Consider the following 17,150-nt stretch of genomic DNA (forward strand, 5'->3'; position numbering starts at 1 on the left):
ATTGAACGGAAGGTATAAAAGTTAAATTTATATCAAATGTTCTTGCGCCTTCAGCAACATTAAGGAGTGTTTCAAGGCGCGGTTGACACTGTGCAAGTGTACCTGGATGACAACTTGGACTAAGTAACTAGTACAAGTACCCTTGGCCCACGTTGTCTTCTATTTGGATGTTTCTATAAAGGCTTTTGGAAATTCCGGACTAATGAACTCAGAGATCCGGCCAAATGAACTCTGAAATCCGGACAAAATTCGGACGTCGCATAAAAGAAACTATAAATTTATTTATGAACTTTTATAGGACGCAAATAATAGCCCCGGAATCAACAAAATATAAACTGAAATGAATGTTTTGATTCATTTTCCAGGAGTGCACCAAAAGCGAAAAATTTGAGCGCCAAAATATAGAAATGGGTACTTTCGAACATGCGTCGGTTAAGTAGAACTGTAACATCCTAGAGACTAAAATATTCAACAAAGTAACTGAAAAATTAATTCAACTGTAATATATGGATATCTCTTTCTCAGAACTTACGACCGAGAAAAATAGAAGATTTTCATTGATTTAAGTAAGCACAATCTTCGGATTGTCACGGGATTTTTAACATCATCAGGACAATACCACAATAGGGTTTCCACAAAGGCTTTTGGAAATTCCAGAGAAGTGAATTCAGAAATCCGGACAAATGAACTCTAAAATCTGGACAAAATCCAGACGTTGCAAAAAAGAAACTAAATTTATTTATGAACTTAACGTAAAATCGCTTATTTCCGGGGATTACTCAACCGGGTCTCACAATGCAAATTCACCTCAAATATCCATTTAGTTGGTCATTGGCAAGCAGGCTCTCATTGTACATGAAAATAACAAAACAAACATTTACTGATCTGGATAAAATTGATAGTTGAATAGTAAAACTCACCCGGGGATACTCCGCCCCCTAGCCACTGGTATTCTATTCAATATATCCCATTCCATATCTTCCATCTAATTCAAATCTTATTCGGATCTATTGGTTAATCTTCAACAATTAGCTGGTGTCACCTGAAATAAGTATAGGGACTTTCCCCCGGACGCAAATCTGCCGCTAAACCGATTCGCATCCCTAACAGTCAAAAGACTAAACCTAACCTAACCTAAACTTAGTCAAAAGACTCGCATCCTTAATAGTCGTAAAGACTCGCATCCTTGATAGTCATAAAGACTCGCATCCTTAATAGTCGTAAAGACTCGCATCCTTGATAGTCAAAAAGACTCGCATCCTTAATAGTCAATAAGACTCGCATCCTAATGGTCAATAAGACTCTCATCCTAATAGTCATAAAAACCTAACCTAACCAAATCAACCTTAGTCCAAAGACTCGTACCCTTAATAGTCAAAAGGACTCGCAACCTTAGTCATAAGACTCGCAACCTCCAAATGGCAGCTCTGTGACAAAACACAACACAACAAGTACAACACTACTTAGTAGTAGACGGGCCGGCCGGCCCGTCTACTACTGACACGCCGGCAAGCTAAACCTGTCTTCTAACATCACAATTTTACCTAATCGCAAATATTTACATCGCTTATCAATGAATAATAGGTACTATTTTCTCTAATCGACTTTCAAATTAATAGAATGTTCTAGCATTACTAGATAAATAAATAGAGAGTTTCCGAATTATAAAACCATTATTATAACCAACTTATTTTTTAAGTTTTACAAACTTTTATAGGACGCAAATAATAGCCCCGGAATCAACAAAATATATACCAAAAAACATTTCCTTTCCAGGAGTGCACCAAAACGGAAAAATTTGAGCTCCAACAATTACTGATAAAATCTATGGTGCCATTTAAAAAACTGTTCTGGAAATCCCAAATTAGAAATTGCTCCTTGGTAAGAAGTAATGTGGATGAGAAATTACTTATTGGTAAGGAGTAATTTCTAACTCCCATTCACTTGGAAGCCAAGTATATATTATTCCACCTTGAGATAAAAATAAAAAATAAATATAAATTTGAAATCTGCGAATAAAATATTTTGCGCTATAGTTATTCGTATCTAGTCACGAAATGCACTGGGACCCCAATGTTTTAGAAAATCGATACCATCCCCAATCACACCCTCGGAATTTTCATTTATATCACTATACGACCACATTATATTTAAATACGAATTTCATAACAGTTCTTTTGGATGACTAGACATTTTCCCTTCTTGCATTTTAACATAAAATATTCTCTTAAATGTCCTCCATTCCTCACAATTACATAAATTCTAATTTATAGTTACTATCAGAATAATCGCAGTATTGGGTCTTATAAATTATCCACAAGCTAATTTCTAAAGATAGAATACCTATCCTTATATTCTCTAACAATTTTACAAAAATACTTTAAAACTTAACTAAAAAAACAAACAATATTCTTTTTTTTTTTTTAAATAAATAATGCGCGTTGATGACCTTATTTTTAAATATCATTTTTGTTGCAGGCTCGATATGCGGCGAAGGAAGTTGTTGTAGCACGAGGTTAGAAGATAGTTTAGAAAAAATTAGCCGGCAGTATATGGACAAGTATATCAAAGACGCAGTTTTGAAAGTATCTTCATTGATAGAGACGAGAGCGAAAAAGTTTGATGGTAAGTAGTTCATAAAGCACCATAATGTGGGATTATTTTGATATGAGATAAAACTCACCATGTAGCCCTGACTTTCTATATAGGCTCCCAAATATTTGAATTAATTATTATAATTATTATACCTGTTCCATTATTTGATCATTTATCTCAGTATTGATCATTGCATCACTCTTTCCTTTAATCGTTGTCTTCGTTTTGTCCTTATTTTCTCAATTTTTGAAGATTTTTGGCAGATCATTTGTTGTTCCATGTATTGAGTTTATTTTTATTTTAAGTTCTAGTTCGTTCCTTACAAATATAAGGATGTCGTCAGCAAAACCACATTCTTTGATCCACAGGTTGTTGCATATTTCGGTACTCTACAAGAAGGCTGGATCTCTTGCCTGGTTTCTTTCATTACATGATCCATAACTAAATTGATTTGGACTTAGTCTTGGAGCGCTGCACAAAACTATTTTTGAAGATTCACAATAACCTCACGGTAATTTAAACCCTGACACAAGATTTATATATTTTCCATAAAACTGAATATTAAAAATAAACAAGAAATATATATAGAGATACGCTAAAAAACTTTAAAAATTCAAATTTATCAAAAGAGAAAAATCAAACAAAAATGGCAAAAACGGTGTTTCAAAATGGCCACCGTGACGTAGTTACCGGCTGCAATATAATAATAGAAAATAGTATATGAGTCCTTTTTTAGTCAATGATCCTGAAACTTTCAGGTAGAAATCTACGTTATCGAAAGATGCTTACAACTGATCTTAGATAGGAACTATCGCAAACAAGAAATAGTCATCTTATCCGATAGTCAAGCAGCATTAAAAACGACCAACTTAGTTACCATCAATTCGAAGTCGGTCAAAGAATGCCTAGAAAAGCTGAACAAATTAGGCAAATACCAGCCATAAACGGAAAGCAATGAAAAAGCAAACGATCTAGCTAGAAAAGTAGCGAACACTCCTCTAACTGGACCATAACTGTTCTGCTTCTCAAGTAGAAACCAACTTAAAGCGGAACTCATGAATCTGGAAGACTCCACCCGTAACCTGGAATGGGAATCCTCCAACGGTTCTCAGAACTTACGACCGAGAAAAAGGATTTTCCTTGATTTAAGCAAGATTACAGTTGAGGGTTGGAATCTTTGGTGTTACACAGCAAAATAAAATTACACTAAATCACCACAATACACCAAAACACTTTTACTTTTACACTGGACGCGCGTTTCAGCAGATGATTATAAACTATCAGTTTACTATATATTATAGTTTACTATGATTATAAACTATCAGTTTATAATCATCTGCTGATGATGCTAACATGGTTAGCGAAACGCGCGTCCAGTGTAAAAGTAAAAGTGTTTTGGTGTATTGTGGTGATTAAGCAAGAACAATCTTCGGATTGTCACGGGGTTTTTAACAGGACACTGTGTCCTCAACGAACACCTCAGTAGATTGAAGCTAAGAAACAACGGCGAATGCAGATCTTGTGGGGAAAATGGGGAAACACCAGAACACCTCATCACTGAGTGCGCCGAAACGACAACCATTCGTGCCATAAACTTTGGTGCGGCGGATGTCGCAGATGGAGAACTAACCTCTGTAAAACCGTCTCAGATACTGGCTTTTGTCAAAGCCCTGAGACTGTATGATGAGTTATAACTCAAGAAAGAGGAACACAATAGATCTGGAATGCCGCGGAGATTAACCCCCTCCCATGCATTCTACATTCTAGTCAATGATAATTATTACATCAAAGATTGAAGATATACAAAATAATAGTAAAATGTGTCCACGTCAAGAAACATTTCGATCGACGACGTACAAAAAATTACAGAAAATAAACTATACCCAGTGAATTCTGTATAAATAAAGTACTTTGAATACCATACTCAAATAAGTGGTAACGACGAAATAATACCATACCTATATAGTGCGACTAAAATGAGTTAATACCACCGCGAACCGTGGACGCGACGCTTCCAGGCCCATTCAGTGTACATATTTACTTATCACCCGACCGTTTTAGTTCATTAATATTTAGAAGCTCTACCTGGTATTTACATAGCATATCTGTATAAATGTATATGTATATACGAGGATTTGTCCCACGCACACCGAGCTCGACGACTATCAATTTTGTCATTGCCTCGCCGATATTGACAGCTGCCGCTTACAAAAAAGATAAATTACATTTTAATACAAAATCCACCCGTATTTGCTTAACTAAAACGATGGCATTGTTGCCAATTCGACAGCTTGGAGAAATACAAAAGCATTAAGTATATAGGATTGAAAAAAACGGCGTCAAAGACTGTTGGACATGGCAATCGATGATAATTTTGACGAGGTCAAGCACTAGACGTCATTTTTCAAGAGTACAAGGTGTCCCATTTTAGTTGAAATCATACGATATATCCGTTATTAGTAAAGATAGGAGGATGCACAAACCTGTCCCGCTTTTTTGTCAAACGGAAGATGCTGTAAACAAAATTTTTATAGCCCTCTTCGTTTCTGAGCTACAGGGTCTTTTCGAAAATCTTGGGACTGTCCTCGTATCTCCGTTATTGTGGATGATATCGAGAAGGTGAAAACTGATTCTTGTAGAACTTTTTACGTAGAATACAGTGGCGTAATCTGTTTTTCTACGAAAAAAATATTTTTGAAAATATGAACTAAAGTTATATTTTTTCAAATGGAACACCCTGTATATTTATAAATCATATTATCCGTCTTGCTATGAGCTTCTCAAAAATATATATCACTCTGTATTTGTTTTCACTATTTACTGCAATATTTAAAATATATCATTTTCTTATTAGTAGGTCATGATAAATAACGACAAAAATCAAAATGGTATTTACTAAAATAGTCACATATTAAAATTTTATTTCGGATCGATATATTTTACTTTTGAACTGTTTTTGTTTTTTTATAACAAAATTTATTATAAGGGAATGGGTTTGTAAATATCTAAAAGCTTGCATTATTAAAGCATTTTCCAGGTGTTCGAACATTGTTATAGTTGCCACGATATATTTCATATTCCAAAAATCCCAAAAATCAGAAATCGAAATTGGACAAATTCGGGAATCAGGGAGGCAAACATATAGGTCCATTGGTTCAAATTCACTGATTTGAGAAATAATAATTTAACAAAATTCTAATATTTTCAAAGTTGTGAGGGGTAGCCTCATCTTGCTGAAAGTAATATTTCACGTATATTAGCTAAAGGAATATCTAAAAGTTCCGGGACGATAGCTTCCAAGATTTACAAATAGCGATAAAGAGTTAAGTTTCCCTGATATGTATTTAAAGAAATTATTAGTGGCTCCAAAAATAAAAGAAGAGACAGATAGCAGTATACTTTTAATAATTCTTTAGTTTCTTTTATTATCAATCATGGCCTACTAATAAATATGATCTTTTAATAAAAACTTATATATTGCAGTAAATATTGGCAGTAAATAGTGAAAATAAATATAGAGTGATATATATATTTCTGAAAAGCTTATGGTAAGCCAGATCATTTAATTTATAAATATATAGGGTACTCCATTTAAGAAAACATAACTTTAGTTCATATCTTTAAAAATATTCTTTTCGTAGAATAACAGACTACGCCACTGTACTCTGCGTTAAAAGTTCTACAATAAACAGTTTTCACTATCTCAATACCTTTAACAATAACAGAGATACAGGGGGTGTCTCAAATTGCAAAATTTCCAAAAAGACCCTGTAGCTTAGAAATGAAGAGGGCTATGAAAATTTTGTTTACGGTATCTTCCGTTTAACAAAAAAGTGGCACAGGTTTGTGCAAACCGCACCCTTCTCTCTTCACTAATAACGGAGATAACGTATCGTTTCAACCAAAATAGGACACCCTGTACACTGAAAAAAATGATTTGTGAATTTAATAACAATATTGATGGTTATTTCTTGCCACAGATTATTGTAAATTTACCATCCGTTCTTTAGTTTTACAACTCTAAACTTTGTTATAATATATTTATGTATCTTTATTATGTTGTTAATTTTTAAAATCACACATTTAAAATCACTCATTGTGAGAATAATATAGTTTAATAATAATCATTTAATATTAATAAACTGTTTTGCAAAATTACATTTTTTTGTGAAAATATGCAAAAATCTCTTATTTATACAAGTTCCTTATTAAAAAAATTCACAGATTGCAACATGCGCAACCATCATAGGCGTATTGAAAATACCAGTCACAAGTCGGCGATTGTCGGCAATCACCTGTTTTTTTACATTTTATATTAACTTGTGACGTCATTTGGAAGAGCTCAATAGAAATATAAAAGTAAACCTTGTTTGGAAAGCACTTTGATATTCGAGACGTCAGCACTCCGGCAGTCTAACGTAAACGTATCCGCTAATCGCCATTCACAAATATATTCCAGATACGTATAATGAACAATTAAACCGTTCGCAATGCAATTTGATTTTTATCGTGATGGCTTTTTTGTAAAAGTGAAGAATTTAGTTAGGAAAATATTAATGATGGAGATGAACGTGTGCGGATTCGTGCATGGTCACGATCACGGTCACGACACTATGACGGGCTCCTACCACGTAGGAGCTCGAATTATGCAAAAATGGGGGGCCAGTTTAGATTAAGTTTAGATTAGGTCTATATTTTTATTAATGCAAAATCAACTAAAACCAAATTCTAATCTAACCTAAACTCACTCCCTCTTTTGCATATTTCGGGCTATTACCTGGGTATCCTTGGAATGTAAATGTTAATTTATACTCGAATTGAGTTGCCTCACAGTATAGGCGTATTTTGAACCCCTACCGTGCATATTTACTGTAGATAAAAATAAATTAAAATATAGTTGGCTTCAACGATAATTTAGTTTGCAGCTTCTTTTCATCATACCTAATAAAAAACCGTCACAACCACTACTCATAGTATGTACCTATGTATTTTTAAACATCATGAGATTTAAGATACATAGGTGCCCATAATATGAGTAGCGGTATTGACGGTTTCATCATATTTTGTTATGAGGAAAATAAGCAGCAAAATATATTATCGATTGCAGCAACTATACCTATAGGGAAATTAAAATAACTTTGGTTGCACATCATAATACGACCACCAGCAAACTCCATAAGACGACGCATGGTGTCATTGATGACGTGCACTCAAAGTTGTTTTAATTTCCCTACACTTAGTTTACAAAGTTTACATTCAGTATGTCCAATTAATACAGAACATTATACCTATGCATATTTTTTAAAATTTGCTACCATTATATTTTGATAGTTGAGTTTTTGAAATTATTTGTTAGCTTCTTAAACAAAACAGACCCATAATAATTCAAATCTTTATCATTCAAAACTTCCAAGAATTATGAAGTAATCTTACGTCAAATTTTTTTAAAATTATTGCATGCCTTAAGTATTTGCAAAGTTAACAAAAATATATCTTTGCATACCTTGCAATAAATATATTTGGTCCAATTTATCAGTTCTATATCATATCCGAAATTCAGATGATGATAATTCCGATTCAAATGATAATTATTATTTACAACAATATTCAAACAATAAAAACTTATCCCAATAAATATTTAGCAACGCCTTGGCTTCATTTGTTTTTACGCCTGTTGGCGGTGGATACCATGCAAGCTTTTTCTTTAAGTCTTTTTTCTTTTGTCCTAAGTTGTTAATTAAACAAATAATAATCATAAAAAATATAAGTCCTAATAGCCTAAATTTTAGATAAATGTATCATGATCCGATGAGACCCAAGTTATTATGTTTTGGAACCTAATGATTTAATTAATTATTCCCTTTAATGCATTTACCTATCTATCCTACGCGCCGAGAAAAAATATTGCATTAGTCTAAATTTATTATTTATGTGAGTCCGCTCTTTCATGTATAATTTGCCGCTTGTTTCGCATACGGAAAGAGTTAAATTAAAATAGTCAAACTGTACCTAACAATCCATATGCCTTGACGCATAATCTTTTTTATAATATTGGCTTTTTTTATCCGCCGGCCCATACTAAACATCCATATCCATAAAATAGTTGGCCCACTGATAAGTCCTCGTTTCGGCCTCGGTCCTCGAACGTCCTTGCAACGCCGGCTAAACTCTTACGTGTTGACAAGTTGATGATTAGGCAGGTTATTGAACTCGGCCGTACCACATCGCATCTAGCATGTCGCTTTTTCAAAGATGGGTCCCATATAAACGCGCCCAGAAGTATTTTCAATACTAATACTCTAATATATCAATATTTTTTTTGTAAAATTTACTTATATTTTTTCAGTGTATGTAAATTTTCAAATATCTATTTTTGTAAACTTGCCGTCATTGCCGTGTTGGTTAAAGGGAAATTAAAACAACTTTCGTTGCACGTCATCAATAACAACGTCGTCTTATGGCGGTTGCTGGTAGTCGTTTTATGATGTGCAACCAAAGTTATTTTAATTTCCCTTTTTATAGTTTGGGTCAAATCTTGCGATCTGAATTAATCACTTCCTGACGTTCGATGAGAATATAACTTTTTTTCAAGATTTTTGAAAAGAAGTTATTTAGTAAAATATATTTTCTACAATTATTATAATTTGACGTACGAGAACAGCTTTTGTAATTTGAGTAATGACTACATTCTAAATAATTTACGTAGTTACTGTCAATATGGGATTTTTGTATGGTGTAGATACACAGAGAGTGTGTGTTATTTTAAATTTTTAGTATATTATCTTTTGGGTTTTATAATAAATATTTGCTCCTGTAGTTAACATTAAAGACCCGACATGCCATAATGATTAAATTTTAATTTATTTTGATATCCGGAATCTACATCAAAGAACAGTTTATTTATTTTACTTTTTATTTCACAGTTACAAATATTTTACCATTTTTTAGCCGTAGTTTAGTTCTTTAATTTTGTGATTTATATATTAGTTACTGCTACAGCAAAACTTCTTTTTCTTATCAGTTAATTATTGATGGTTTAATAATTCTTGTCATTTTCGACAACTGCTGAACTAAACGACACCCTCGGTATTTTTTTAATTCATTCGATAGAAAAAGGCATTCTGGACAGAATGACTATCATATTTCAATTTTTGACATTCTCGCTGAGAAAAAGGTATTTAAATTTCAATCTAGGGTGCCATGGTTGTTTTAAAAACACTAATTTTTAATCAAGGTGTCTTAGAAAAATATATGTGATCGTCTTGTCCTGGCCGGTTAAAAAAAGCTCAAATCCTATTTTTAATCATATCTCAATTTTATAAAATGAAATGAGGGTGACTCATTAGCATATTTGGAAAAAACATTTTTTTTACGAATAATTTGGTACCGCATACTTGGTATTTTGAGTCAAATTGTCATTATGAACACAACATGACACTCTATGAAATGTTAGAAAGTTGATCATTCGGTATATCATCTGATATAAAACCAACTTGTTATACCGGTTGCAATTATTGTCATCTGTAACATTAAGGTAGAACGCTAACAAGCAGGAATATACCTATAATTAAACTCTCGGAACAGAAAATTGCGTGTAATACAGATAGAGAGAGACTATATACTAGACCCATAACATCTATGAAATATGGTACTTGTAGGTAATTACATTTTTTCCAGAATAATTGCTTTAACATATTGGTTGTTCAGTTTTCAACTATATGCGAAGTAAATTTTTTTACGTCTATACGTAGAAATTAAATTATACCCTGCTATTATTAAAAAATAATACACATATTTACTATATGCTTACTAGCGTGTACCCGCGACTTCGTTCGCGTCGAATTAATCATTTGTAATGGTGATGATAAAGCAAAGCAAGAATTTCCATTAACATACAAACTGGATAAAATTTTCTCGCATTTATGTCAGCATGTAAAAAAACAATATGGCGATATTATTATATCACTTGGTAATATTTCAGGGGTAGTTTCATCTCGTTGGAATTTGACTTTCGAAAAATCCGTTTGCCAAAAATAAGCTTTTTACGTCAAGCAGTTTAAGCAGAATCGTGGTTAATCAATTACCCAACTCTTTGGAACACCCTGTAGGATTTTTTAAAAAATTTCAAAATATGTAAAAAACAAAATAAATTATGCATGTTTTAATAAGTTAAGCGTTTTCCCGAAAGACTACCCTTTTTTTAAATAACAAATATTGTAATATTTGAGGGGCGTTTTCACCCTCTTGGAATTTGAGATTCGGGAAACCCCTCCTTATCGAACCTCTACACCCCACGTCAATCCGTTTGCCAAAAATCAACTTTTAACGTCAAGCAGTTTAAGCAGAATCGTGATTACTCAATGGTCATATTTTATGAAACACCCTGTATAAATTTTTAAAAAATCTTAAAATATGTAAAACAACTAAATAAAATATACGTGTTTAAGAGTTTTTCCGAAAAACTCACCGGTTTTTAAATAAAAAATATTCTAATATTTGAGGGGTGGTTTCACCCAATTTTCACCCCCTTAGAATTCGAGTTTCGAAAAATCCCTTCTTATCGAATCTCTACACCCTAAAGTCAAACCGTTTTTCAAAAATCAGCTTTTTACGTCAAGCGCTTTAAGCAGGATCGTGATTAATCATGGACCAGATTTTTCGAAACACCCTGTATACATTTTTAAGAAAATCTTAAAATATGTAAAAAAACAAAATAAAATATACGTGTTTAAGCGTTTTTTCGGAAACTTGGCCGTTTTTTAAATAAAAAATATTGTAATTTTTGAGGGTGGTTTCACCCCCTTGGAACTGGAATTTCGAAAAATCCCTTCTTATCGAACCTGTACACTCTAGAATCAACCTGTATGCCAAAATTGAGCTTCTTACGTTGAGTGGTTTGAGTAGGATCGTGATTAATCAGTGAGTCAGTCACTTAAGGATTTTATATATTAAGTATAGATTACAAAACCCGTAAAATGTACCATTCGATAAAAAAAACGGCGTCAAAGACGGCTGGGGTATGACAGTCGATTATAATTTCGGCGACGTCAAGCCCTACACGTCATTACCCTGTACCTGTGCTCTTCTTCATTTTTTAATGGCGCTTACTGCCAGTTGACCTTAAGAAGGTTGTAATTTATTTTTATACTGAATAAAAATGATTTTCAAATGTTGTAGATTAAAATTCGAGAAAAAATATTTTCTGGGGAATGCTTCATGGATTACTGAAATTAAAAGGATTCATTTATGAGACATTCATAACTTAATTAATTAATTATTTTTTTATTGAATATCATCGTAATCATGCTCAATCGATTTTGTATCGCCACATGAGGGATTGGCACATTCTAAAGGTGCGTATTCATTATCCAAACGAACGAACGAATGAATGTGCGGTATATTTAGACGGGGACCGAACGCATGCGGCCGTTCGTTCGTTCGTTCGCTCGACCATCCGTTTCGAGTCGGTACATCAAAAGCGTTCGCCAACAAATGCCTCCGGTCTTCTCGTGCGGTCCTGTCGTACGGTCCCCGTCCATACCACTAGCGAACATTCGTTCGTTCGTTCGTTCGTGCGGATAATGAATACGCACCTTAAGCTGAAGTGTCTATCTAAATTTCAACGCACATCGACATTAGACTAAATTATATTTACATGCAATGCAAAAAAAATGTTTTTAATCTTGTATTACTAAATTAACGTTCCTACATCAAATAATTTGTTGTTTCAGAAATATTTCGCGACATGATGAACAATTCTAAACTGGAGTTCCATAGCATGTTTCAAAGGACGTATGGGAAAATATACTTGGACAATGCAGAAGTTTTTAGCGACTTCTTCAATGAACTCGAGACTTACTATAGAAAAGGCACTGTGCGGTTGTCTGAGACGATGGATACCTTTTTCGGTATCCTCTACCAGAGGATGTTCACCGTTCTCAATGCTCAGTATCAGTTTGATGATAAGTATTTGGGTAAGTATTATCATGTACCTAAATATTTTATAAATAAGTTCATCTAAAAATTCAGTTTAGCACATTCCATTTGTTTAGTAAAGAAGCGTTCATAAATGACTCCTCTCACATCACGTGAGATATTTCAACATTTTATTTTGAGCATAAATGCATGGGATTTATTTAAAAGACACAATTTGCTTTATTATTTTTATTAAGACTAGTAAAGACTATTATTAAATTTGAGATTATTTCGATCGTAATCTATAATCACAGTGATAACATTAAATAATAGTTAAATAGGAACTACTAAAATTAATAGGGAACATTCATTCTAATTCGGTCCATGGAGACTAGTACACGGTCTAAAGGGTGACTGTTATTGGAACTAACATATCCCTGCGATTTTCAGTAAAATCATATACTCCTTTACTTTCGCTCTGATTAAGCTTAAGCCTCTAAACCGTCATGATTTATTTATTTATTTATTTACAAAGAGGGGATGCTACAGAAAAAATCCCCCCTCGTCTATTTAGAGGCATCGGTTCGAACCGTCGAGGGCGTCATCCTGTAGACTTGTAGACTATCCCAATTATGCCGAAATCGACCCACATTTTTTCTTCAATATCAAATCCTTAGTTCCACCTTGATGAAGATGTAAACCACAAAACACTTACCACACATACGGAAGAAGTGCAAGCGCCCTGTTAAATATTGGAAAGTGAAATTGACACTGTTTAAATTTGACACTGTTGACAAGCCTACTGCTGCTAGCGCCCCCAATATCGCTTGTAGGAATACCAAACAGAAATATAATTTCTCCACAAAAAAATAATAAAATTAAAAGAATAATGTCACAAGTACAGATCAAGAGACAAAATAATTTATATTACAAAATTGAAAAAAAAACGGCGTCATAGATGGCTTACAAATGAAGATATAGGTATATCATAATTTTGTAAGTAAAATTATATGGGAAATGTCATCGATCATCATTTTTAAGCCAACTGGACGATTATTTCAAACCTACAATATTTCAATATCCTAAGTGGAAAGAAAAAAGATCACCTTTGTTTTATATTATGGTCCGTTTCTTTCGATGGCTCATTTTGTTGATCTTTAGGAAAGTATCCATAAAATATATATTTTACTATCGGTCCTGGGATGATTCAGTTTGATTCGATGATCCTTTTCTGTTACCTAAATCAGGAGAATGGCAATGAGCATGTTAAGATGACAAAAAAATGGTACACATTATTTATCAGCACTTACCTACACGTTAGTCCGAGGAGTTTTATCACAAACCTATATTTGCCTAAATAATTATTGTATTAAATTTGCAAAGTGCGGCATATAAACAAAAGAATAAAATGGCGGCAAGTCAACAACCCGACAAGGAGAAACACAGGAGAAAAGTGGTGTTCGAATAACATTTTATCGCTCACCAAAAATTATTTGTCTCCTTTCAACGCACGCTTTAGAAGGAAAAACAGATGATCTTAATTACTGAAAGATCGTCAAGGGTTTATCTCTCACTCTTGTCAATAATTTATCGAATTTTTTTTATAAGAAGATTTCTAGAAAATCACTTGTAGCCAAGTTTTGAACCATTTCCAGTTCTCGTTGTCGCTCACATAGCCTATACACCAAATGTGGTCGCGATCGGACGACATCAACTTTTGACGTTTTTTACGTCAAAACTAACTTCACAGTGACACGTGTCGTACACAGTCAAGTTGGCTTTGGTCCAATCTATCGACATACCAAATCTAATTTAAATCGGACGATTTTTTTTAGCTGTAAGCTATAAGATGATGACTTAATATATAAGTTCAAAATGCGCGCACATTTTTGATATATCATTACTGAATAACTTTACATGTACCTATTCATGGATTTTAATATACAGATGAATTGTGACAGATTTCGACATATTTTTTAGTCTAGAAACATGCTTTACTTTAAATTAATATGATTTTCTCACGTTTTTACACTATTTTTTGGCCAAAAAAATACGTGTTATTTGCCGAAACCCCCTCTCTCCCTCACATGAGATTTTCAGCTTGACTCTGTCCCCCCTTAATTGGTTCATGTAATTAATGGACGCCCCTAGGCTTTAAAGTTTTTTTTCTCTGTGGTAACCATACTTAAAAAATAGATTGAGCTCCGTATTAACTCTTTTATCACCTATTAATAATTTTGTATTATACAGTTGTTGTGCTCTGTAATAAGTGATATTGCATATACGACATGCTAATAAAAAGCTGCCTTATAATAGATTCAGTCATACAGAAAAATCAATAACGTATATAAGAACGGAACGAGAGGAAACAATAGTGAGTACATGGCTGGAAATTCTGACTCGATAGTTTCCGCTTCACAAACTTAAATCATTGATGCAAATGTTGTAAAATATTCCAATACGCTTGCAGGCAGTGGTGTCCTTTCAATTTAAATACGGCTGTGCGTCTGAAGTAAAAGTTCAGATTATTCGATATTTGAATAGAATGGGAAATGGAGAAATAATTTTATTTTATTTGCGATAATTTTTGAATATTGAGGATATTCTGATTACTACAAGTTTTCGTTTTTTTTTATTAGAATTCTTTCTTAGAATTTTTGACAGAATTTATTTTTGTCTCTTCAAAATAGTCTTATGGGTATTTCGCTACTTGTACTGTAAGAAAATCTGTTAAAGGTTAAAAGACCAACTACTACTAAATCTACTCTATTCCCTGTATCCTGTCTCATATGAATGGTGACAAATCTTATGGTGCGTTTAGACTTGAGCACGCACGAGCTGAGCGTGCGCGCACGGCATTCGTTCACGCTCTCGGCTCCGTTCAAATTAAAAACTTATTTTTCGACGAATGAAGTGATCCATTTGTGCGCGCACAGCAGAGTTGTGTTGGCGAAAATAATGGACGACCAAGAAATAGTCGAGGCTGCAGTCATTATTATGCACAGCTTAATTATTAAAAAGGAGAAAAATCGAAAACATCGTCGCTGGTGGCAAACCCAAATTTTTAGAAATCGATATAATTTACTGCAACAACTTAGTGTCTGAGGAAGGCTATGAGGAGTTCAAAAACTTTACAAGAATGACCAGACCCGACTTTGAATATTTACAAAATTTAATAACACCAAATATTACGAACAAAAGATACAAATTTTAGAATAGCAATTTCATTAATATAGACATATTCAATATTAATTTTATTTACAAGATCTTGCCATGCGTTTTTTTTATTTTTTAATAATACAAAGAATGTTTAACATCCTATAATATAGGCAACTTTTCATATTCTTCAATTAATAATAACGAAGATTCATTGAACCACTCCATAATTTTAATAAAGAAAACGAAAAAAAATCACACACGCACGCACGAACGCAGACAAAACAAATTGCTGGTGCAAACTGAGCGTTCGCGCACACATAAAATCTCTTTGAGCACGGACCAAAAACCGACACCAGACGGCTCACGTTCGCGCCTGCTCGCGCACAGACAGATTCAGAGTGAGCGTGCGCGCACAGCCGTTTACACTTGAGCATTCGCGGAGGATCAGTGCGTGCGTGCTCAAGTCTAAACGTACCATTAGATTTGCGCAAATCGCCCTTTCTTAAATAATATTTATGTTCTTTAATTCGAACATTTTAAGTAGATTTCAACAACGCAAAAATTATAATGAAAGAAGCGATAGCCTCTAAACGAAAAATAAAGAGGCTTTATATTTTAATACAGTCTAATGCCGGGTCCAGACCAAGCAGACACAACAACGACAAGACAGAAACACTCATGTTTTACGGCAAAATTGCGACAAATCCAATACATTTCTGCCACATTTTTGTCTCATTTTTGTTTTGTTTTAAAATTCGGAGACTTTCCAATGTCCTGTCTCGAGTCGATAAAGATCAAAGTGTCTATGTTTTGTACGTATATTTTACGACAAGTTGTCGGCGCAGTGTGGATGGCGAGTGCTGCCAACAGTAGGAGACCAGTGAAATCACATATGGTTAATTCTCATTCGCAACAATTAAACTTTTGACTTTGTTATACTTTTGTCCTTGCGGTGTGGACAATTTGTCTCAAGTTTGTCTTGTCAGAATTCCTCATATTTTGTTGCAAGTTTTTCTTGTTTTTGTCCCAAAATCGTGTTTACTTTTTGTCGCCTTGGTCTGAACCCGGCATAATATAAATAAAGGCATTGTTCAAGCATCTGTAGAGGTTAGTAATGTCGGGCTATCGCTTTTTCGATGGAAGAAGAAAAGATGGGGCTCTTCGAGCCTTACATTCTTGAGGCATTACATTCATGACATTATATACATGAGCTCTACATTCCGAGTTTCAGCCCCCTAGCTCACATAGGGCCAGAGTTAAGACGTCCAAAGATCGTTAGGCTTGGCGACCTTGGCGTGACGCTAGCTCGTGTGTCGCGGTCTTGAATTTTTACTTCCATCGCGCGTTCAAGACGTTTCACTTAAAAAAACAAAAGACAGCCAAGCTTAATCAGCTGTAAAATATATAACATCTATGGTTATTGCCCAAATCTTTAAAACAGAAGTAGCAATATTTTCAGCAACAATTAGAGGAAATAATTG

At 33.8% G+C, this 17,150-nt stretch overlaps 1 protein-coding gene across 1 annotated transcript in view; it reads left to right on the plus strand.

Annotated features, from left to right (window-relative positions):
* Nucleotides 1-17,150, plus strand: part of LOC115878112 (glypican-6) — a 372,496-nt gene that overhangs the window by 299,467 nt on the left and 55,879 nt on the right. The window contains exons 2-3 of the mRNA XM_030894481.1: nucleotides 2,479-2,625; nucleotides 12,327-12,569. Of these exons, the coding sequence (XP_030750341.1) occupies nucleotides 2,479-2,625; nucleotides 12,327-12,569 (390 nt within the window). The remainder of the gene's footprint in view (nucleotides 1-2,478; nucleotides 2,626-12,326; nucleotides 12,570-17,150) is intronic.

This window comes from Sitophilus oryzae, unplaced genomic scaffold, assembly GCF_002938485.1.
Source record: "Sitophilus oryzae breed Bouriz unplaced genomic scaffold, Soryzae_2.0 scaffold_1500_pilon_pilon, whole genome shotgun sequence".
In the NCBI taxonomy this organism is placed as follows: domain Eukaryota; kingdom Metazoa; phylum Arthropoda; class Insecta; order Coleoptera; family Curculionidae; genus Sitophilus; species Sitophilus oryzae.